The sequence below is a fragment of the Haliotis rubra genome, unplaced genomic scaffold, assembly GCF_003918875.1.
Source record: "Haliotis rubra isolate DU_JTF1 unplaced genomic scaffold, ASM391887v1 Scf184, whole genome shotgun sequence".
NCBI classification, from domain to species: Eukaryota; Metazoa; Mollusca; class Gastropoda; order Lepetellida; family Haliotidae; genus Haliotis; species Haliotis rubra.
This window is the reverse complement of record NW_025765825.1, coordinates 1,447,668-1,472,511: the sequence shown is the minus strand read 5'-3', so window position 1 is coordinate 1,472,511 and position 24,844 is coordinate 1,447,668. Positions and strand designations below refer to the sequence as shown.

At 39.5% G+C, this 24,844-nt stretch overlaps 1 protein-coding gene across 3 annotated transcripts in view; it reads left to right on the top strand.

Annotated features, from left to right (window-relative positions):
• Positions 1–24,844, top strand: part of LOC124273803 (interferon regulatory factor 9-like) — a 43,192-nt gene that overhangs the window by 6,026 nt on the left and 12,322 nt on the right. For 2 of the 3 annotated variants that reach the window (XM_046709113.1, XM_046709111.1), the window contains exons 2-6: positions 9,039–9,103; positions 18,741–18,930; positions 19,823–20,000; positions 20,424–20,521; positions 23,897–23,942. In XM_046709113.1, the coding sequence (XP_046565069.1) occupies positions 18,745–18,930; positions 19,823–20,000; positions 20,424–20,521; positions 23,897–23,942 (508 nt within the window). In that variant the 5' untranslated portion in view covers positions 9,039–9,103; positions 18,741–18,744. The remainder of the gene's footprint in view (positions 1–9,038; positions 9,104–18,740; positions 18,931–19,822; positions 20,001–20,423; positions 20,522–23,896; positions 23,943–24,844) is intronic. The other variant, XM_046709112.1, reaches the window with a different exon arrangement.

Below are 24,844 nucleotides of genomic sequence, written 5' to 3'. Positions count from 1 at the left end.
AGCGTTATACACCGAACGGCGAATTGAAGAAAATAGCCAATAATGAACATCGTAAATTGACCTTGAGGTACGTTTAAGAGCACTATATTGGGGTTCGGCCCCGGTATAAGGGTGACCCGCATATTGATCCTCTAACGCACGACTTCCTGGTACTCTGGTCACGTGACTATACAGCGGGTGAATATGCCAGGTGGTGTTGGGCGCAAATGCACAGGTCACATGACTTCAGAGCGGTTTTAAAGAACGTTCTCGTGTTAGTGTTAAGGTTCGAGTGGGCCAGATAAAGTGTATTTGCATGCAAACTCCAACTGCTGTTGTTTTCCCGAAGATATTATTCTGTAAATGCTTAATCCTCTAAAATGATATTTGCATTTTTCTTTTAACAAGATCCAACATTTTCCTGGTCGATGTTCCCCAATTGGTGCCGTTGTTCAAATGATGCAACACATTTCTCCTTAGCCGAGTTAATATATTCAAAAGCAAACATAATTTACCCTCATTTCGCAAGTGTACGAAGGTTCACTTGCACAAAAGTGGGTAGGTTCACTGTCATCTCCCAGCCGAGGTTCGGATAGATCAAAGCTCAGATGTATCTGGTCATCAGAAATCCAGCAATGTGTGTTTGTCAACGGTGCACAACATAATATTATGACGGTATATAATCGAGCATATATCTGTATATAATTGAAACATATATCTGTATATAATAGAGCATATATCTGTATATAATCGAGCATATATCTGTATATAATCGAGCATATATCTGTATATAATTGAAACATATATCTGTATATAATAGAGCATATATCTGTATATAATCGAGCATATATCTGTATATAATCGAGCATATGTCTGTATATAATCGAGCATATATCTGTATATAATCGAGCATATATCTGTATATACTCGAATCTGGACCAGACAATCAAGTGATGGACATTATGAGCAACAGTCCACGCCGTGGAACCATCAGCCAAGTTACAGAGCTTCACTACCAAATCCATTTGGTGCCATAGTATGATATATGTCTCGAGAAATACCAAAGATGTCAGTGTTCAACAATATTTTATATTGCTATATTTGTTTTTAATTTTTACCAAAGAAGATCAAGTAATAAAAGTAATTTAGCCGATCATAAGCATAGGAAAGACCGGTTAGAAACGATAAAGTTTATTTCCTCCTGGTAAATTTTATTGGATGTGCATTATATGCATGTTTAAACAGAACCTTAGAACAAATGTGATCTGATCTTGCGCAAAATCATTTCTAGGTTAGCAGATCCCGCAGTGATCAAATGAATGACCTCAAAAATTATTTTTCGTATTTTTGCGGGATAAGCCGACATGATTGCACAAATGTTTTATGCTGAAGATTCAACTTGCGTTGTGTAATGTGCTGCATGTGTCGTTCGTAACACTCTATGAGCCGTTACGCGTTACGCATCTTTCTGTGTGCGTCGTATTGGATGCGGTACGGGTAAGCGCCGTGTCCTACAAGGTGCGCAACGTGTGCGGTGTATTCGTCAAGCGGGGTATGCGTCGTGCGGTGTTAACAGTACTGTATGCGTCGATGATATGATCCAAGTACTGATGGGTTAAAATACGGAAATTTTGTGTCGATTTTTCGTAATGCAGCCATATTGGAAATGCACGCGTGGCAGCTTCGACATATGTGTAACATTGTGGTCTGCAGATATATGTTCCCATGTTCCCCGAACTTCAATTTCGACCTTGCCCTCAAACTGACATCCCGACTTTTCTTCCTGTTGCCAGTAAAAGTGGGCAAAGGCAATGAGCTGATACAGATTTTCTTCATATTGTCCTGATACGGAGTTAAATATGGGAATCATGGCGGGTTTTCAACCACCGCTGGGCATTTCCTTGCGCTGCAAACATTATCATCTCAGAAACCACAATTACAAGGGCAATGAAACTGACATTTCGCACACGTCATCTTACCAATAATATTATTGTAATTTGACCTAGAGGGTCAATCGAACATGATTTTAAAGTGTCAGCATCTCCACAAAAATACACATGGCCACCAATCCGCCTTGTTTTAAAGAATATAGTTCAGTTTGGCGCGTGTGTCGCTCGCCTTGTGCTACCGAATCCGGTTTTTACCCGAATTATGGATTTAGGTTTGCAATCAGGTATCCGTTGTCATTTGTTTCATCTACGATTAGGATCGCTACGGGTTCTCTACCAACATCAGACTGACACGTCATGATGGAATTGAAATGTTGTTAAAGTTACGCAAATAGAAGCGACGCATAACTCTTATGATAAAACGATCAACTTTCTGACTTAAATACCACCCTTGACTTCATTATAATCAAATATTTCACTCGATACTACACCTGTCTGCGCGTAGATCCGACAAGAACGGCCCCTCACCCTACCCCAATCTTAGAGGATAATTGTGATGTTCCTCAAGAACGTCCTGGATTCTTATCTTTAAGTTCAAATTTCATGTGGTCAGTGATCAAAGTTGTTTATTGCATATTGTCATTAGCAGACAGGCAGGCAGACACATAGGTGTCAATAAAACAGAGTTTTGTCTGTGACAGAGGCATATCTATGTCACAGTTAGAAATTCTGACAATACTAAATAATGACGTTGCTGTTAAGTATAGAACTGAGAAAGTGACTCGGTAAGAAGAAAGTGTGGTGAAATAGTCAAATGAAATTATATAAACAGTTAAATCGGTAATCTACTGTCATAACATATAAAACGCTCGCGCCTGGGAAATATCAACAAAACATTATTTTTCGTTATTTTTCAACTTAATCAGTTGAATTTGCATTTTGGATAATTTGTTACCATACCGAAAGATGTCAGAATCTGCAAAGTTGTTTGTTGCGTTGCATGTAAGCTTTAAAGGAGCCCTGTTTGCCCTGTTCACGAACACCTGGTGTTCGCATTAATTTTCAGTTATTTGTGTCATAATGTATTTTCAACAATATTTAGCCTATTTGTCCTGTTGGATTCCGTTTTTGTAGGATCATCGAGACCGATCATTCTCTGCTGTTGACATTTCATATTTACAACAACGATTCTGAAATTTCGATTTTAATACATTCAATCAAGAAACTTCGACAATACGCACTGGTGGGTGTAGATGCCATGGCGCTCGGAAACTACAGGAGGTATATCATTCACATCAATAATTAATATTGATATTATCAATAAACTAACAATTTAGGTTCCTAGTCATGATACTACAATCAGATAGTCTGAATCAGGTCTGAATGATTAACCCACTCGTGCCATGAATTATGAATTTTGTCACGCCGATTGTCTAGTTAGAAAGGTCATCTGATCTATGGATCTATTACATTTGTCAGATATGAAAGCAGAGAGCCAGAGTATTGTATTAAAACATCTGATTTAGTAAGACTAACGCCCACCCATAAAGATAGTCATTATTGAATATAAAACATGTAGTTACCAGATGTCTGAGCCAAAACTTAGTGATAGTAAGCATACATACGCAACCCGTTATTGTAAACCCAAAGACATGCTCCGGATTAACAAATTATCCTTACCGTATGTGTTTAATGCCGTGAGAGACGTCATGGGGATTAACCCATTAACCCATGTCCGGTTTATGGAATTTTTAAATTGTTTCTGAGTAATATTTGTGGAATACACGTAGACACTACTAACCGATATTGGCCGGGGATCCAGATTAACGGTGTCTGGAATATAGAAGCTTCACTGTATGTGGACGTTTCAAACAATGATGGCCGGATAGCATACTGTCCGGTCTAATGGGGTTTCACTACATACACATTCTCTATATTCGCCCATTCACAGTAATCCTGTATGAGTTCCTTTATGAAACTGTTATTACTACTTGACATCCTTTAGTTCGCTTTGAAGTAGGAAATAGTCATTTACATAGAGGAGCATGTATTATAAATAGAACGGTAATATTGAAATCATGTAACGCGGGAGAGACAGTTTTGTGTGATTCAGATTTGTGCAAAACATGACACATATTCAAATGTACTCATAAAATAGAATTTACCATGTTAGGGTATACATGTGTCTGTGACAATTATGTTTAAATAGATAGCGCAAGAGTGTCAGACTCCTTTTGTTATTGTGAATGTGACCGTATTTTGAACATCAAAGAAAGTTTTTGTCCAGTTGTTTGTTAGCGTGCTGTCTGATTACCCTCTGGATTATCGCGTTTCCCCTTTGATGCCAGTGTGTCTTTGGGGCGTCATGGAAATCATTTGACCAAATTGCGTGGAAAATAACCGACAGTGGATAAATGGCCTTATATTACCAGGTCACTGACCTCTTGTCCCTCATGACAAAACCTCAAGGATAAGAATCTGTATATTGACTTACGAATGATGTCATTGCCGTACTTGTCAGAGCCACCGGTATCACACACTCTCACTTGCTCACATATATACCCACAGTTACACTCATTCACACACTGTGATACATATCGATTTCCAATCTCAAATCTCTACGCAATAATTCAGTGTGAAATTAACAAATAATTTCTTTAAATATATAATGCATTGTGATATTGACAAGGTCTCCAAATCAATATAAATTATTCCAATTAATAAAAGTAATTCAAATGGCATTACGCAATAGACTGGCAGTACAAACTTCCACGCAGTGAATGTTCCATGCTAAAATACATTGCTGGACTATTATAGCAAAGGAGTAAGAATATATTCCGAAGCGTCTTGTCCTCAAGAAGATGATGTCATCGGTTCCCAATTGCGCAGATCGATGCTCATGCTGTTGATCACTGGATTGTCTGGTCCAGACTCAGTTATTTACAGGCCGCCGCCATATAGCTGGAATATTGCTGAGTACGGCGTAAAACTCACTCACTCACTCAAGAAGATGATACCCATACATTCTCGCCTTTATATGCAGTATTAGACTTCAGCTGTTCTACATGTTTCCACATTACACTTGACTCCAAAAGCATCAAAATAGTATTTTTTTATCAACAAACATACACGTGCACACATACACACACGCGCATTGTTCCAATTGACACGGCACAGGGACGTGCATGAATGGAGTCTGAATGAACAAGTGATGGTGTTGAATATGTCGGAAAAGCGCCAGGCTAATATTAGAATGACTGTGATTAATAGCATGATACCAAATGCTTGTGATATATCCAGAATCGTACCAGGGACTCTCCTTTTGCAGAGACTGACTACGAATATGGAAAGGGTTTTGTCGCGTATATTTAGAATATCCTGTGTCGCCTTGCCGATGAAGTGTCATGGATGCACAGAACTGTTCCGTTAATTCTGTAACAGGGAACAATGGACTTGTTTGCATTGACACATAATTATGCATTCCCTGTATTTTGTCAACTGCGTAATACTTGGTCTAGAGGCATTGTTAAGAATAAATAAAATGTATTTCCTTCCCTCTCAGCGTGAATCTACCAATATATGCTTATTGAAAGTTTGTCCGAAATGTCCTATTGTATTTTTCTTTTAAAAAGATCTGAACAGAATGTGACTTGAAAACATCCTTATATGGTCTATATCAAATAATGAATAAAGTGCATACGTTTAGAACAACTTGTTTTAAATAAGTCAGAGAATGGTTGTATAAAATTGGAAGAAAGCAGTGGCCTTGACCTATTGAAACAGGAACAAGACGCAAGTATGGTGTCAGCAATGCTGACAATGACATGGGAAGGAAACGTTGTGGAAGATGACGTGTAACCATTGTTAGATAGGGAATAATGTCACCACATGCAAATGGTTTTACGCAACATTAATGTCAAGCTATATATGGATTTCAGTGAGTGATTTCTGGTCACTTAACAGCCATTAGACGGGACACTCATTTATGTCACATTCTGTACCTTTGTGGGAATCGAACCCTATTTGACAGGGTAAAGAGGGAACACGTTAACCTCTTGTGTACCCTTACCTACCTCAGTTCTTACAGAAACCTTAAGAAACATTATGTACGCATTTGGGTCAGTCAGATGTGTTGTCTATTTTTTCAAGACTTGACTAGTTTTCAAGGATTCCAGGCGATATAGATTCTCCATAATATGTTTTGAAAGATATTCATCACATGCTTTATTAAGACCGGGATATGGATTGGTGAAGTAGTAAACATTGTAACAGTCATTATTATTTATTCCGTTCATTTTGCTTTTATTTGGTAATTGAATTGAACATCCGACAACCGTAAAAATCTAAATAGAGAGTGTTTTTAATGGACTAACGAGACGTCATAATTATTTTCATGTGCTGAATCATGTGATGACCACACAAAATGCATGTATCCCCAAATGTATGTTTAAATATTTTGTTCAGGATCGTTGAATTATAATTGTCTAATCTTAATACTAACCAATATGTTTAACTAAAGACCAAAACAAAATATGACTGAAAGTGCATTTTTACTTCGGGCACAACCGATTTCGTGTTTTGAAAGGAAATATCCGTTCATAACCAGTTAATGAAAACTAGAAGCTTTCCCTCGTGTGGTGTTAAAATATTTGCGTGGGATACATTCTCAAGACTCGTCTTACAGCAACATGACTGAACTCGGATTTCATTAACTGATAGCGATTAGAAGTAACAATGACAACGTGTGTATTTGATAACACGAGGGACGGATCAAGTGTCACTGTAATACAAAAAAAGTAATTATATATTCAGATATTTTGTGACATTAAATATAATTGAAATATGTCCCCGACATTTTCCTTGGACACCCCGCAAGCCTGAATGGTCGAGTGGTCCAACTGTGTCGTTCTCGGCTTAAGATAACCCATGTTTGAATATTTAACCTTATGCTAGTAAGTAAAAGCAACAAAAAGATTGTAGAACCAAACAAATATGTTCTAAAGGCCGAGTCCATCTAACGATTTAACCTGCATTACACGCATGTATTTATGTAATTAGTCAAATAGTAATGACACCAGGTGTTCTCGAAACGGTGGACGTATCCTTCCCCACCAATGTCACCTGTCATAAACACATGCAAAGGCAAGTGAAATGTCTGCTCTGGATGTAGCTGGATAGACTATTTCGGCTCACTGAAAGATCATAACTCTTTGACCGTCGTCCTTCCTTCCGTCCGCCTGCTAAGTTCCCTTTCCATTTGTTCATATAATGTTCTGACTTTCGACTTTCTTTGTGGAAGGAAATGGAAATATGTTGATACGTCACTCCAGTAAGAGCGTCCTTTGTACATCCAGATCGGGATGCTGTGTGCATTTCATTGAATCCCCATCCCACCCCACCCCACCCCCTTTACTGCCAGGAGTTTTTATGTTTTTAAAGCCCCGATTGTGAGCCTGTCTTGGTTATTTCTTAACGCTACTAATGTCCACAATCGTCTTATTGAACGTAGCGTAGATAAGTTTTGTTTTACGCCGATTCGATCAATAGTTCAGGTACTGCAGGCATCTAATAATTCCAGAGGAAACCCCCAAATGTCACATGTCGTTTTAATTATGTTATATGGGATGTCAGGTAAACTGAGTGGAAAGTCCAGCTGTTCCCCAGGACGACGAGGTTTTGCCACTTTAGTGTATGGATAAAAGAAGGGTGATTGGCAACAACATTTGATCGTAGCCGTCAGAAAATCCTGGTTTGATTAAGGGACGCAACTCTGTATACCATTAGATCACGTGTCAGCCTGAGCTTCCAAAGCAAATGTGACACTCTGTGACATGTCTTTGACTGATACCGTCAGCTTTCAAAAACACTTCGTTTGGCAGTACTTCAACAATACATATACAAAAGACTATATTTATGGTTGGTTAATGTTTTACGCCGCTATTGTGTCACGAGGAGACACTGCATCCATTTGGAGAATCGAACTTGACTGCCTGACGATCATACACCCTTACCACTGGGCTAGAGAGGTGTCGCCAGGCACACAATAAGCCCATTATCGTGGGTTCCACCCCATTATGCCCAGTTTGTGGTGCTGGGTTTGTCAATACCCAACAGGTGCTCGTTGTTTTTCTTAGACCCGCATCACTCCTCTCACATTAAACTGCAACACGGTGATATAGCTTGAATAATGTATAAAAAGCCTTAAACTCACTCACATACTCAGTTACTCATACAATCCCTCACTAAACCCCTCACTGACTTCTATATAGACGTCTCAACAGAACAAACTTGTGCAGAAGTACATACTCGAATTAAACTCACTTAATGTGACGACCTATAATTGATATATGGCATTTTATCTAGCTCCCGGAAACAACGCTTTACCCTCCTCCTCCTCCAAGTACCCCCTCCCATCCCCCGCTAATACCCCCGCCCTCTCCGATCCCCATTGGAGGAAGTATTTATGATGGTTATCGCGTGACACAAAATCACGAGCTTAATCAATTGGTAAATATGCTATATAACTGACCTAAATTTAACGGAAAGATATTTCTTGTAGCCTAGCCCTGTTTCATAGTCAATCAAATAAAATATGTAAATATTCTATTTGATTCAATTTGGATGAAATTTTTATCTATCGGGTATAGGGAACTTCTTTATCAGCGCTGAATACATTCTCACACTCACGATTGAGTGTAGTTTATCTTTTATAAAGAAATTCCTGTGGTCTTTTGTCAATATGGGATACCATAGTGACAAAGCTCCACCGTGAATATATGACGTATGTTTTTCAGTAGTTTCTCAAAAAAGTATCATTTTGCCTCAATACCTGCCTGAACTCGGAATGCTTTCATTTCCGAGGAATCGAAACCGAGAGGGTAGTGACATTAGCCAAGAAGGGGAAGCAACGGCGGGGTAGGCTCGAATTGTCCGATCGGGACAGCCCCACTGAACTGAGGGGCGGGGAAGTCCACTTGACATTGCGGGGGAGAGGCGTGGTCCGCACGAAGCCGTTGGCGTATATATTGACAGCAGAGTGAGGGATACCCGCGTTTATATTTAGCCAATTTGGTTTTAATAATACTTGGGTTAGTTGCTGTGTAGTTCACTGAGTTTGGAGTCACCATGTTGACAACGCCACCCATGTTTTACCACCCGCTCTATCCGCAGCTTCAGCCCCAGGCCCTGCCCAACGATCACAGGCAGCATCTTGGATACGACTATTCCCATCACAGGTTGGTATATTTGGAATATTTACAAAACATGTTATGATATTTTCTTTGATTTTTTTTTCTGATCAAATAACAGTTTTAGTTTAGATAGTTAATGTTTAGTTCATGAAATACAGTATGTATGTATGTATGTATGTATGTATGTATGTATGTATGTATGTATGTATGTATGTATGTATGTATGTATGTATGTACTTGTATGTATGTATGTGTGTATGTACTTGTGTGTATGTACTTGTATGTATGTATGTATGTATGTATGTACTTGTGTGTATGTACTTGTGTGTATGTATGTATGTATGTATGTATGTACTTGTGTGTATGTATGTATGTATGTATGTATGTATGTATGTATGTATGTATGTATGTATGTATGTATGTATGTATGTATGAAAACCGTTGTTATTATCCGTGTATTTGGTTGTTGTTTTTTTAAAGTTTCTTTGATTATTTGTTTGGATGTTGTGTGTTTGTTGTGTTGTTTAAGGAAAGTTGACACAAAGACACAATTCTTATTCATCATTAACTATTTTTGTGTAAATAACAAAAAATCTCTCAGTCGTGTAATTCAGTTGAAATAAGAAGGTGCCATTATTTCCTTATATGGGGTGGTGTCATGAGTCTTGTGATTAGAAGGTAATATGTTTAAGACAATATGCGTCTCACCTTTCATTAACTGAGACAAAGAATTGGCAATACCAGTAACGGGATACACTTGGTAGTGTAGACCCTGTCTGTTGACAGTTCTGTTTGGACGAGATGACAACTTACTGGTCAATCTTAAACTGCCTGTTGCCAGTCACAAACATTGATGAAACCGTTTAAAATGATTCCTAAATTCGTGCATTAAGCGTCTGTAAAATCGCCAGTGGAGTCATTTCTCCGTACTCGTCATGGCATGACCTTGAAAGGAACATGGTGGCCTCTCATCCATCAAGTCAAAAGTGACGGTCACCTTGAAATTATAATATGTCCATATATTACATGTGTATATGCAGCTATGTATATGGACTCCAACAATATTGCGGTTAATTATGGTGATTGCTGTACAATTAGTACATACGCACACACGCACGTACATACCCAAGCACGCACGCACGCACACACACACACTAATAATGCAATATGTTCTCATATACCAATTAATGTCTAGCCAGTGCTGCTCAGTGGCACTTTAACAATAATATCAAGTCGATAGAAACTGTTATGCGATAGAGATTGATCAAAGAGTAAGCGCCCTGAAAGAGGTGTGTTTTAAGAGTCTGTTTTGGTCAGATTGCTGCAGTTCTAAGGCCACAGCAACAGCAGGGAAAGCCCTGTCTTCCATGAATGTCTTGCTGACTAGAGCAGATAACTGGCATGTGTGTTCTGATCCCAAGGGGCTGTTGAGGGCTGGTAGATGCTGCTGATATCCTTAAGATATTGTGGCGAGCTTGTGCCGAGGATCCTGAAAATAACCTGTTGCCTTTCTGGCAGCCAATGGAGGTATTATGATATGCTAGTGTTTGGTTCTTGTGATGATCACGGCAGTTGTATTGTGTACAGGAGAGAGTTGATTGTAGCTGTACCTGATACAAGAGAATTACAGTAGTCGATTCTGGTGATTACATATGATTAGTTGTGTCAACATCTGTTGAAGGGTTGCTGTTTTGGCAGTAGTGAGGACTTTGGGGAAGTTGTGTTGGAGAACATACCACCAAGGTTTTTGACTTGGCTGACTGGATGAACAGTGTCCTACTGGGAACGTTTTGAAGCTGTGCCTTGGTTGCAATGATGTATTCTGTTTTGTCATCAGTTAACTTTTAGACGTTGTTGGTCACCCATTGCCTAATGTCACTGATGCAGCTTTTGAGGATATACCTGGAAGGTATATGGTGTGAAGGCTTGGTGCCGCGATACAGTCTCTCATTGGCGTACCTATGAAGAGAAGGTTGTGCCGCCTGATGATGTTACCTGTACAGAGAAATAAGACCAAGCCTAACACAGATCCATGTGGAACACCTCTTCTGATTTGTTTTATTCCGGGGAACTCAGTTTGGGCATTTTGTCGTGCGGTCACACATGTAGGATCTAAACCTTCCAAGAGCGTTGCTAGTTGTCCCAAATGTCTGCTCAAGATTGGATAACATATGCTCATGATCCACGGTATCAAATATACCCGAAGTACTTGCCTGCTTAGAGTGAGTGAGTGAGTTTAGTTTTACGCCGCTTTTAGCAATATTCCAGCTATATCACGACGGGGGACACCGGAAATGGGCTTCACATATTGTACCCATGTGGGGAATCGAACCCGGGTCTTCGGCGTGACGAACGAACGCTTTAACCACTACGCTGCTTAGAAGCAGAAGTATGTTGTAGTGACGGTGTCGTCCTGCACCCTCAAAAGGCCAATTCGAGTGCTGTGTCTAGCCATGGACATGGTGCTGACAGACAGAATCATAACACGTCGAATATTGGATTCGAACCTACGATCAAAATGAATAAGAGGGGCAACTCTGCACAGCAAACAACGACAAATAGCGTCTGGACAGGCAGCACACTTCATGCTACGTAAGTGGGTTTGTGATATATAGCAGTATAATGTCGTATACATTAAGCTATATGATTGTGATCCATCGGGACTATGTTGGAAACATAAACTATAAGATTGTGATATATCGGGACTATGTTGGAAACATAAGCTATAAGATTGTGATCCATCGGGACTATGTTGGAAACATAAGCTATAAGATTGTGATCCATCGGGACTATGTTGGAAACATAAACTATAAGATTGTGATACATCGAGACTGTGTCGTATACATTAAGCTATTTGATTGTGATCCATCGGAACTATGTTGGAAACATAAGCTATAAGATTGTGATCCATCGGGACTATGTTGGAAACATAAGCTATAAGATCGTGATCCATCGTCCATCGGGACTATGTTGGAAACATAAGCTATAAGATTGTGATATATCGGGACTGTGTTGTATACATAAGCTATAAGATTGTGATCCATCGGGACTATGTTGTTGGCGACCTGCAACCACACGCGCACACACGCGCACACATACACCGCACATACGTACAAACATACATACACACACAAGTACATACATACATACATACATACATACATACATACATACATACATACATACATACATATGTTCGTTCGTTCGTCATGCCGACGCTCCGGGTTCGATTCCACAGATGAGCACAATGTGTGTAGTCTATTTATGAAGCCCCACGACGATTGTGCTGGAATATTGCTAATAGCGGCGTTAGAACATACTCACTCACTCACTCACTCACTCACTCAAAGTCTCTCCTATATAATGCATTTATTAATTTCCTTCATTTTCCTTGCGTAATGATTAATACTTGGTATATCGACTTCGACGTCATTTGAAGCTTGACAATGAACTTCACTTCATTGTCTTCGGCGTCCTGCACCCAGACTTCTTTCGTGAACATTACATTTCTGTTTTCTTCGGTATTTATCAACCTTTCATAGTGCACTCTTAATCAAATCATTTTGACATAATTATTTCAAAAGCTTTTCCCCAGGAGTGTCTTCTTTCCTGGTGTGAAGAGTCATCTGTGAAGGGTATTCTCGGAGAGAGCGTTAGTGTGTTTGAAAAACTTCCTGTCATACACGTGGCCTACAAGCCACCGACACACGTCATCTATAGCAGTCAAACAGCATCATACGACTCATTAATTGAAAATAGACTTTGTTATAATTAATTTCTTTGATGGAATATTTATGTGTTTGTGTAACCCTGTCTTCAAAGACGAGACCATTTCAAACGCTTCTCGTCGAGTGGAGGCAATACACAGAAAACTTTAAACACATTATGTATATGTTTTAAACCGGGCAACAGAGAGCATACACTTAAAACATAGATCTGACAGAACATTTACAAACTTTACAAAAACATTTTTGGGGTGAAAACACTCGCCGAAAGCAAGCAATGGGCAGTTGCACAGACTGGGTGTAACATATACTCATGCCAATAATGGTTGTCACCCCCTTCAATTGTTTTAATTGGAGAGGGTGTGTGGGGTGGGGTTGTGAGGTGAGGGAGGGGAGGGTGGTGACAACCATTATTGGCATGAGTATCTAAAAACAACGAAATTATTGGTAATATTTCACTTGTAACTACCAAGCTGAATTACGTCCGCCACAGATTATAATGCCCTCGTACTATATTGAGTGATGACAACTTCCTCCGAAGTGGAACATACTGAGGGAGGAGAGTTTGTCATTTCCTTATTTGGCATATAATACTTATTGTTGGTGTTAGTGTGTGTACGCTCGTGCGGTTCTTAATCCCCCTGAAACCCATTCTCTCATTACATGACATTTAGGCCGTTTGAAATAAAAACTAATATTTTATGATGTAAAGGTAACTCTGTTACATCACTTGCTGTGATGGAAGGCAACACAATACTAATGAGTTATCTACCGATCAACGGGAGTAAGCTTGACTTCATGTATATGTCTATGGAGAGAGTACTTGTACAGGTATATATGTCTATAGAGAGTGTACTTGTACAGGTATATATGTCTATAGAGAGTGTACTTGTACAGGTATATGTGTCTGTAGAGAGTGTACTTGTACAGGTAAATATGTCTATAGAGAGTGTACTTGTACAGGTGTATATGTCTGTAGAGAGTGTACTTGTACAGGTAAATTTGTCTGTAGAGAGTGTCCTTGTACAGGAATGTATGTATGTAGAGAGAGTTTACTTGTACAGGTATATATGTCTGTAGAGAGGTATACATGTCTAATGTACTTGTACATGTTTGTATGTCCATAGAAAGTGTACTTACACAGGTATATGTGCTTATGGAGAGAGTACTTGTACAGGTATGTATGTCCATAGAAAGTGTACTTGCACAGGTATATGTGTTTATAGAGAGTGTACTTGCACAAGTACATATGCCAACAGAGAGTGTACCTGTACAGATGTACCTGTATATGTAAAATGCCAACAGAGAGTGTACCTATATAGTTACATATGCCATTAGGGAGTGTACCTGTACAGGTAGATATGTCAGCAGAGAGAGTGTGTACTTTTATCAGTAGATATGTATTTGGAGAGTACACCTATGGGCATATATGTGTATAGTCATTGTGGGTTTACTTGGAGAAGAGGTTCACTATGAGTAATGTGAATGCATAGAGACAACTTACGTATGGAGATGCATATGGTCACAAAAATGTAAATATGTAAGTATAAAGTAATCTTGCATGGGCACATATGTGCGTGGAGAGTATACGGATAGGGGCATAGGAATGCGGAGAGTATACATTTAGATGTACATATCTATATGTGACTGATTCGCAGTCATTTCCCTGTATTTTCATAAATGTGAAACTATCTCGACACAAGAGTCCTTGGGGATCTTAAATCCAGCTGTAATAATTTCCCGTTTATCTTCTACAACCATGGCTTAATCGTGGTGTGTCATAATAAGTCCAGTCGTCTGTTTACATGTGTTGTTTGCATACGATGGGTGACGTAAGCAGAAGCTGTGTTGTACAGTATACCCCTGTTGTAACACAATTACAACATTGCTTCCTCACAATAATGTATTTAATGTATAGGTCGAATTTGTATTTCGTCTGAAATGCTAACATTTTGCACAATTGTTGTGCATTCAAATATTTCTTTAAAGAAATACGTTTTTGTTGATTTTCGTTGATTTTTGGAGTCAAAGCGGTTACATCAAAATGTGCTACTTCAGAGTGAAACATATCTCTAAAACTGTGGAAACGGAACTGAATTTCACATACAAAAACATAAGCGAATAATCTTTCGTCCGCCCAGAAATTTCTTTCCCACGTGAAAGGTTTCTTATCTCAATGTTCCTGCCGCTGTGGGAAGCTAAGTCACACTCATTAAATATCCCACATCAGCTTGATCCTTTATTATAATTGTTTCTGAAACAAAAAACTTGATCTATACCATAAATATATCTATAGACTAGTTCCAAACAACTGAAATTTATCATTAAATAAAATGATTAACACAATTATAAAAAATAATTTTATGTATTTTCATATATTTGTTTCGCCTTCCCGCTCTCACGCTGTTGAGGTTGGAGAAGAGAAATGCATAAAACAGTAGGTATGGCCTTAAGTCTCAACCTCTATCCGATACCTCGCTCTGCTATCTGATGGGACCGCTATACACGTCTTTTTCGAATAAGTGTATTTACACATTTATGTTATTTTATGTTTGGTTTTCTGTGATAGTTTCATAATATGCATTGATTTATTTTCAAATTGCTGCCAGAACATCCAGTGTTCAATGGGACTGTTCTCCCTATCCGTCCCGTTTAGTGAGTGAGTTTATATTTATCGTCACATCGCCAGTATTTCAGCCATATCGCGACGAGACCAAGTAGTTATTGTATTAGAGAACAATAAACTTAGAAGGTAAAAGCTTGTTGACGAAGAACAGTAAAACTACCAGTTTATCACAGATAGTAAATTAAAGCTAGCATGTTATCATAAAATGATATTTATAAAGTGAACAAGACAATATAAAAACAGGCTATAGATTGCCAACAACTGAAGATATATCACCATACTAGGGAGCATGGGGATTTACAGTACATTTGCTTCCTGCATGGACCCTCCGCCCCGTATATCTTTTCGACCCATAGTTTCGAACTATTTAACAACAGCATAGACAAGAGATTGGATTATCTAATATATCGGATACTTATTTCATATCCTATCATTTTGACAACATTAGCTAAATCCCAACGATGCTGTCATGTTTGCACTTGAATATCATTGGTATCAGTAATGCAATGTGGTGGTTCTGGGTTGTCTTATCCATCACTGGATTGTCTGGTCAAGAATATATTCTTTACGGCCACCGGCATAGTGCACGAGTATAGCAAGCAAACAACTACAAATTTTGTGAGTGGCTGATGTTACCGGAAGGGCAGAATGTGCATGCGATTTCACAAACGACTCTGTCAGCGCTGGTTTTCAGTGATTCATTCATAAAATGAAATCTGTTTCCCTTCCTCTATACTACTTCTGCTATGACTAACGTTTCTACTGTGAAATTATTACTAGAAATAATAAATATAATCATTGGCAATAAGCTCTTTGAATAGTTGGGGGACGTATTGCAACATTCTGAAATTAAGAAAGGGTGAGATGAGGCCCAATGAATTTACCGTAAACATTTGTGAGTAGAACCATTTGATATAATGTCTACTCATTGGTCTAAACACAACCAATAATCTTAATCATATGGAGTGAACTATATTTTGTACCGAAAGGAAACTTATCAAAAGCCCACTGTTAATGATAACAGTAGATATTCACAGACCCATAAATTATCTGGGGCCATGTTTCTCTCATCCATGTTTCTATATATTCACTCAGTTGGTATCTATCAGTTAGGTCATGTTATCATCGATCTCCCGGCTCATTCATCGGGAATATATCTATATGTGATCTCCCATTTTAACACATGTGGGTAATACCGGCATATACAGATACGTCCCTCGTCATGTTACGTTAACACATGTGGGTAATACCGGCATGTACAGATACGTTCCTCGTCATGTTACGTTAACACATGTGGGTAATACCGGCATATACAGATACTTCCCTCGTCATGTTACGTTAACACATGTGGGTAATACCGGCATGTACAGATACGTCCCTCGCTATGTTACGTTAACACATGTGGGTAATACCGGCATGTACAGATACGTCCCTCGCTATGTTACGTTAACACATGTGGGTAATACCGGCATATACAGATACGTCCCTCGTCATGTTACGTTAACACATGTGGGTAATACCGGCATGTACAGATACTTCCCTCGCTATGTTACGTTAACACATGTGGGTAATACCGGCATATAGAGCTACGTCCCTCGTCATGTTACGTTAACACATGTGGGTAATACCGGCATATACAGATACTTCCCTCGCTATGTTACGTTAACACATGTGGGTAATACCGGCATGTACAGATACGTCCCTCGTCATGTTACGTTAACACATGTGGGTAATACCGGCATGTACAGATACTTCCCTCGCTATGTTACGTTAACACATGTGGGTAATACCGGCATGTACAGATACTTCCCTCGTCATGTTACGTTAACACATGTGGGTAATACCGGCATGTACAGATACGTCCCTCGTCATGTTACGTTAACACATGTGGGTAATACCGGCATGTACAGATACGTCCCTCGTCATGTTACGTTAACACATGTGGGTAATACCGGCATATACAGATACTTCCCTCGCTATGTTACGTTAACACATGTGGGTAATACCGGCATGTACAGATACGTCCCTCGTCATGTTACGTTAACACATGTGGGTAATACCGGCATGTACAGATACGTCCCTCGTCATGTTACGTTAACACATGTGGGTAATACCGGCATGTACAGATACTTCCCTCGCTATGTTACGTTAACACATGTGGGTAATACCGGCATATACAGATACGTCCCTCGTCATGTTACGTTAACACATGTGGGTAATACCGGCATATACAGATACGTCCCTCGGGTATGTTACGTTAACACATGTGGGTAATACCGGCATGTACAGATACGTCCCTCGTCATGTTACGTTAACACATGTGGGTAATACCGGCATACCGGCATATACAGATACGTCCCTCGTCATGTTACGTTAACACATGTGGGTAATACCGGCATATACAGATACGTCCCTCGCTATGTTACGTTAACACATGTGGGTAATACCGGCATGTACAGATACGTCCCTCGTCATGTTACGTTAACACATGTGGGTAATACCGGCATGTACAGATACTTCCCTCGCTATGTTACGTTAACACATGTGGGTAATACCGGCATATACAGATACTTCCCTCGTCATGTTACGTTAACACATGTGGGTAATACCGGCATGTACAGATACGTCCCTCGTCATGTTACGTTAACACATGTGGGTAATACCGGCATATACAGATACGTCCCTCGTATGTTACGTCATGTTACGTTATACGTCATGTTACGTTAACACATGTGGGTAATACCGGCATGTACAGATACGTCCCTCGTCATGTTACGTTAACACATGTGGGTAATACCGGCATATACAGATACTTCCCTCGCTATGTTACGTTAACACATGTGGGTAATACCGGCATGTACAGATACGTCCCTCGTCATGTTACGTTAACACATGTGGGTAATACCGGCATATACAGATACGTCCCTCGTCATGTTACGTTAACACATGTGGGTAATACCGGCATGTACAGATACGTCCCTCGTCATGTTACGTTAACACATGTGGGTAATACCGGCATATAGAGCTACGTCCCTCGTTACGTTAACACATGTGGGTAATACTGGCATATACACCCTTCGTGATGGTACGATACATTTCGGAACCATTACCACATGTGGGTAATCCCCGCAGGTACATATACGTGTTACGGAACCAATGCAGTCTAAGGTGTTTAACGGGGGTATATTTTAAGTATCGACATTTTGTTTGGTGAAACAACGTTAATGATGATATTACTGAAACCAGGATTGCATAAACAAAAAACGTACTGAGGTTATACACCTTTCAACCCAAGCAATCTGAAGTATACGATGTCCTATGATGTTCTCAGAGTGATGTCGTCCTCACACCTGAACGAGCCACAGAACCGACAACGTCTCCGGCCGTGGTTGGAGGCAAAGATCAACAGCGGTAATTTCCCCGGGCTGGAGTGGGTTGAACGCCACCAGTACATCTTCAAGATTCCCTGGAAGCATGGAGGGAAGCAGGACTGGTCTGAGAGCGACTCACTCATATTCAAGGTCGGTGCTTATGATCGTGTAGTACAATCAAACCGCAACAATTTTAGTTACTGTTTATTACGAGTTGTTGTCTTCAGTCTTTAACCCCTTCTTCATCCAAATTATAACTACGCCCACACTTTCAGTCACTCGATTATCTACACCGTCACTGCTTTCTTTGAATCGGATGTAATGAGTCTCACCACATTACTCTTTTGTACACACGTATTTGGGGTCGGTAATTTTGTACATAAAACTGTTTAAAACTATGCTTAGAAATTATGGGAAGGGGAAGGGGGGTCATTGATTTTGTACGTGATATGCAGGGGGGTGTCAATTATTTTGTACATACATTTTAGGGAGGGGGTCATTCACATTGTACATGCTTCTCCACAAAAAACATCATCAAACCACCACCCCCCACCCTCCAGCCATAAATTATTAACGGTCCCTAACTTAAAAATAATTGACCAATAATATTTTTATTATCGAATGTACGATTAAGTCCATTATACGACTCCGACATTTACATACGTATGTGCTTATGAAACATGATCAGCCTACCCATACATTGTTTATAAATAACCGTTGACTTCGGGGCCGCCCGCCTCTGTGGTCAAGGGGAAAGAGCGTCTGACTGGCCGCGAAATATGAAAGAAACAGTCAAAGAGGTTTCTTGTTACCCTGTTGTGCGCACGTCATTAAGGGGTTAAGACAAGTTCAGCCAGATTGCTGTGTCTGATTCGGGGTGTTAGCTAGCTGCATTGCATCATAGAGGGTAAATCACAAGCTGACACACAGGCATACGTCAGTCTGTGAGTGAAATAACCTCGAACACGACCCTAAACAGCATATCGCCTCACCTCGACGTTGAAGCATCACCAGAAGTAACTGCATGTCCTTCATGTTAAAGGAGTGGGCAATTCACACTGGGCGGTTCCGGGATGGGATCGACCAGCCCGACTGGCCAAGCTGGAAGACCCGGCTCCGCTGTGCCCTGAACAAACTCCCCGACATCCAGGAGATCAAGGACATGAGCAACCTGGACGGCAACAACCCCTTCAGAGTCTACAGGTTCCTGCCAAAGAAAGGTGAGTTTTGTCTACGGGACACTACCGAAGAAGGGAGAGTGTTAGTGCTGTACAAGACAAGGAGGTGTAATTCTGTTGAAATCTGGCACATTCGTGAGGTGACTTAACGACCAAGACTTAACGACCAGGACCTCCTTTCACAAAGCACTAAGGTGCTCGTAAGTCACTAAGGTAACCTTGGTGCAATTTTGAAGAATGGGAGTTAAGGTTAACCTTAGTAAAGGTTGCTTCGTGAAAGGAGCCCCAGTTATACATATCTGTGTAAACAAGCTTGCAAGGGGCAATGTAATAGTACAACATAATATGAGAATCAGAACTTTTTTTTCACTCACACGCACTATCCTGTCCATACTAAACCTGTGACCACTTTGCGGTGCTCCTCAGGAAAATAAGAATGTACAGTGTAAATTCATTTACCTCCAGGTCAGGAATCTCCTCACCGCCGTAACGGCGTGCCACCACGTTACGACGCTGACGACCGTTTCGCTCACTCCCCGTCAGGCAATCCCATCAAACAAGAGGTACGTTATGACACCATATCAATATAAGACTTCAGCATTATACATTAGCATAAGATTTGAGCATGAGATTTAACAGTTTACTTTTCCATTAGACTCCAGGATTAACTTTAACATATAGTTTAGCATATGACTTCAGCGTAAGACTTCAGCATTAAACGTAACCTTAAACTTTAGCATAAGATTTGGGCATGTGATTTAACATTTTACTTAAGCATTAGACTTCAGCATTAATCTTAACATTTTACTTTACCATTAGACTTCAGCATTATACATTGGCATAAGATTTGAGCGTGAGATTTAACATTTTCATTTTACTTTACCATTAGACTCCAGCATTAGCCTTAACATTATACTTTAGCATAAGACTTCAGCATTAGACCTCCTACTGTACTTTAACGTAGGACTTCAGCAAGGCTTCAGCTTTATAATGTACATAATAGTTTTGCATTAGATTTCAGTATTAAACTTAACATTATATTTCAGCATGACACTTAAAGGAGAATACGAACGAAAGCAAAACTTTTGATATATTGTAAAGGATATTCTAAAAGTCACCTTCCGGGATTAAAATTTAACAAAAAGTTTGTAAAATAGCAATAAAAACACAAAAAACGTACTCGTATTTCCGTCTATTGCGGAAACACCCGACAGTTAATGAGCAGAGGGGGTATCACGTCACATGACGTCATATGTGCCTGTTGCTGATGGCTTCCTCTTTGATTTTACCTCACAACTTAACAGTGTCCGTGGATTCTGAAGCAGTAAAAGATGTTCCTGATGTCAATTCTGAAAAGGATGTTAGACCGTATCAATACGATCCGATTTTACATCTTGCAAGACAATCTTCCAGTGAAGATGAAGAATCAAGCGAAACGGAGGCACCGCTTGAGGTCAAAATACATTTAACAAGAATACTGTGTATTAGCAAAATGTGATACAGTTCCAACCAGCAAACCCACCACTATAAATATATGACCAGTCCCTAAGAATTTTTTTTAAAATGTGATTGCAGTTCCTTTTGTGTCAAATGGGTGACTGTAGGGTGTCTGGGATTTAAGAACAAAATAATTATGTTTCAGACGGGGGGGAATAGAAATAATCTGCTACAAAAATTACACTGGAATTTTGTTCAGAAAAAAATTGTATCCTAGTTCTCATTAATAACGTATCAAGTCTCCATACAAGATCCCAGCCTGGTCGAGCAGAGATAATATTCGCGACGCAGATAAGTTATTCCCCGAAAACTGGTGAATTATAAAATATTAGTCAGGACAATGTATGTTTCCCCAGTGTTTGGTTATGGGAATAATTTTGGTACTCGGTCATAGCCTTAGAGTGACATCTTATCTGCCAATGAGAATACAGAACAACTTTCACGGCACACACTACTGACAAATAGCGAGTATGATGCCAACGCGCGTAATTGGACAAAATTCAAAACAATGAAAGCAACAAGTACTTCATGATTTGCCGTTGTATTCGGCAATGTTTCGGGTAGACTGCAGCATTTAGGGCTCCAAACCGAAAAGAACGTTATAACGAAACATTGTCAAGCTCATGTGAAATCTCTTACTGATTTTGATAATATATATCTCATGGGTACCAGTCGAACTGCCCCAGCTACAAAATGCCCCAGCAAATTTGGTCATTCATTCTAATTTGGTCAAATTTATTTAAAATGATTAAATATATTCCGTAAATGTATAGTTTTTGTCAACTTTGATATTATGTTCTTCATATAAAACTTATTAGGAAGTAACATTTCTGATAAATGTTTCATTTGTAAACTCATATCTATGTATATTCTTTTATATGAAGAACATAATATCAAAGTTGACAAAACTATGCATTTATGGCCAATATTTAATCATTTTGAATAAATTGGGGCATTTTGACTACCCCCTGGGGCAATTTGACCAAAATTGCTGGGGCAATTTGTAGCGGGTGCAATTTCACTGGCAATCGGACTTGATTTAATTTATGCTAAAAATACCACTGACAGTAAGTTGTAAAAGGGAATGATGGAGTATAAATTAATCTCGTGGGTACTTCTTCCTTCTTCAGCCTAATTTTGGGATTTTCATACACCATATGTGCATGTCTCTTTCATATGCGTCCGACTCGGAATGATCGGAGCATTTCTCCTGCCTAAATCTGACTCTTTACTTGGAAAACGGAAGAAATGTTCCATTGTTCGATGATTCCGTCCATCCCCATCGTACCATTTACAAAAACAACAGAAAAAACACGACTTGTTATAGTGTAGCGTTTGTTCTTTGGCAATATGGCGGACGCTAATCACATATGACGTCACGAGCGGAAAGGTCACGTGAGTTCCAGCGGAATATGAATAATGGCCGAAGCTCAGATAACAGAAACTGTTTTCGCGATAAAAAAATAATAAGCAATATTTTTGAAATAAAAATTGGGAAACATGTTTCTTATGACTTTATCTTTCACCCAGCAATTATTGCAACTGTCTAGTATTTTCCTTAAAGCATTAAATTTAACATTATACTTTAGCATTTGACCCCAGTATTAGGTTCCAACATGTATTTCGAACAGCCACATTAGCTTGGAAAAAGTCCACGAGCTAGGATCACCTAGGAGTTGTCAGTCTCAGGTGAATAAATGGTTGCATCAGGAGACTGTCACATATTGCAGCATATGATTACAAGGGGCGTATACTCCGTTCTACTTTGTTGTTTTTATTGTCAATTGTCATTTTACGAAATTGTACAAATGTCATCAATACATATATAGAACGTCATACTAGTGTATTTGGATGTTCTTCAAACTCGTCGTTTCTCTGCTCCCATGACATCTTCTCATTCAATACAAAACATCCAAATGCACTAGTCTAGTATGACGTTCTATATAAGGTTCGAACTCGTTGTTTCTCTGCGCCTATGACATCTTCTCATTCAATACAAAACATCAAAATGCACTAGTATGACGTTCTATATAAGGTTCTTCGAACTCGTTGTTTCTCTGCTCCCATGACATCTTCTCATTCAATACAAAACATCCAAATGCACTAGTATGGAGTTCTATATTTATTATAGTCCCTCTTATCTTGCATTAATCTGTTACTTAATAAAACAAATCATAGCGTAGCGGTAGGGGTTCAATACGTCATCCGTACTGAACGCCTGTATTACTATCCTACGTTTACATGGGTATATAATAAAGAGACATTCCAACTCAGTCAGGATATTGTTCCAATGACGTCACATTATCTGTTGTTTATCATCACGAACAGTGATGGGGAGACGGGCATATATTTCTCTTCAGGATAAATATTTGTCAATTAATTGTTTTCAGATTACAGAGGTTTGTTCATAAATGTTATTAATCTTAGAACTTCATTTTCAGATGGCCAGCAACATTCCCAAGACAGTGTCTGACACCATTTCAGGAGGTTAGTACAGCGTGTGAACAAATGTCAAAATGTGTTCATAACAAGACATGGCAACTGGAGGCCTTGAGCGATTGTTTTCATATTACTAGGTTATCTTTCCCCTGTCATCTATACTGTATCCAGTAACACAATGTCTGTGATATCATATGGAGGAAGCATGTATGGAGGCCTTGGGCGATTGTTTTCATATTACTAGGTTATCTTTCCCCTGTCATCTATACTGTATCCTGTAACACAATGCCTGTGATATCATATGGAGGAAGCATGTATGGAGGCCTTGGGCGATTGTTTTCATATTACTAGGTTATCTTTCCCCTGTCATCTATACTGTATCCTGTAACACAATGCCTGTGATATCATATGTATGTATGTATGTATGTATGTATGTATGTATGTATGTATGTATGTATGTATGTATGTATGTATGTATGTATGTATGTATGTATGTATGTATGTATGTATGTATGTATGTATGTATGTATGCGCGTGCGTGTGTGTTTTGTGCGTTTTTATGTTTGAACGTGTGTATGTAGGGGTGAGGTGAAATTGGGTTTAACGTCGCGCTGGAGAATAGTTCGCTCATATGACGACGTGCATGCGTGTTGATGTGTATGTGCGGCTGCTTGTACTAGCCCAGACTGAAGCTGGTTTTATGGTCCTAGCCAACTGAGATACCATGCCGCAGTGAAGCATGAATACCCCACTCAGACACATTATACTGACTCCGAGCCGACCAGTCCTTGATGTACCCATTAATGCCGAGCGCCAGGCAGGGACCAACAAGTACCATATTTTAACGTCGTTTGGTATGACGCATCCGGGGATCGAACCCACGACCTTCCGCTCTCCGGGCGGACGCTCTAACCACTACACCACGGAGGCGGTCGTATGTAGGAGTGCGC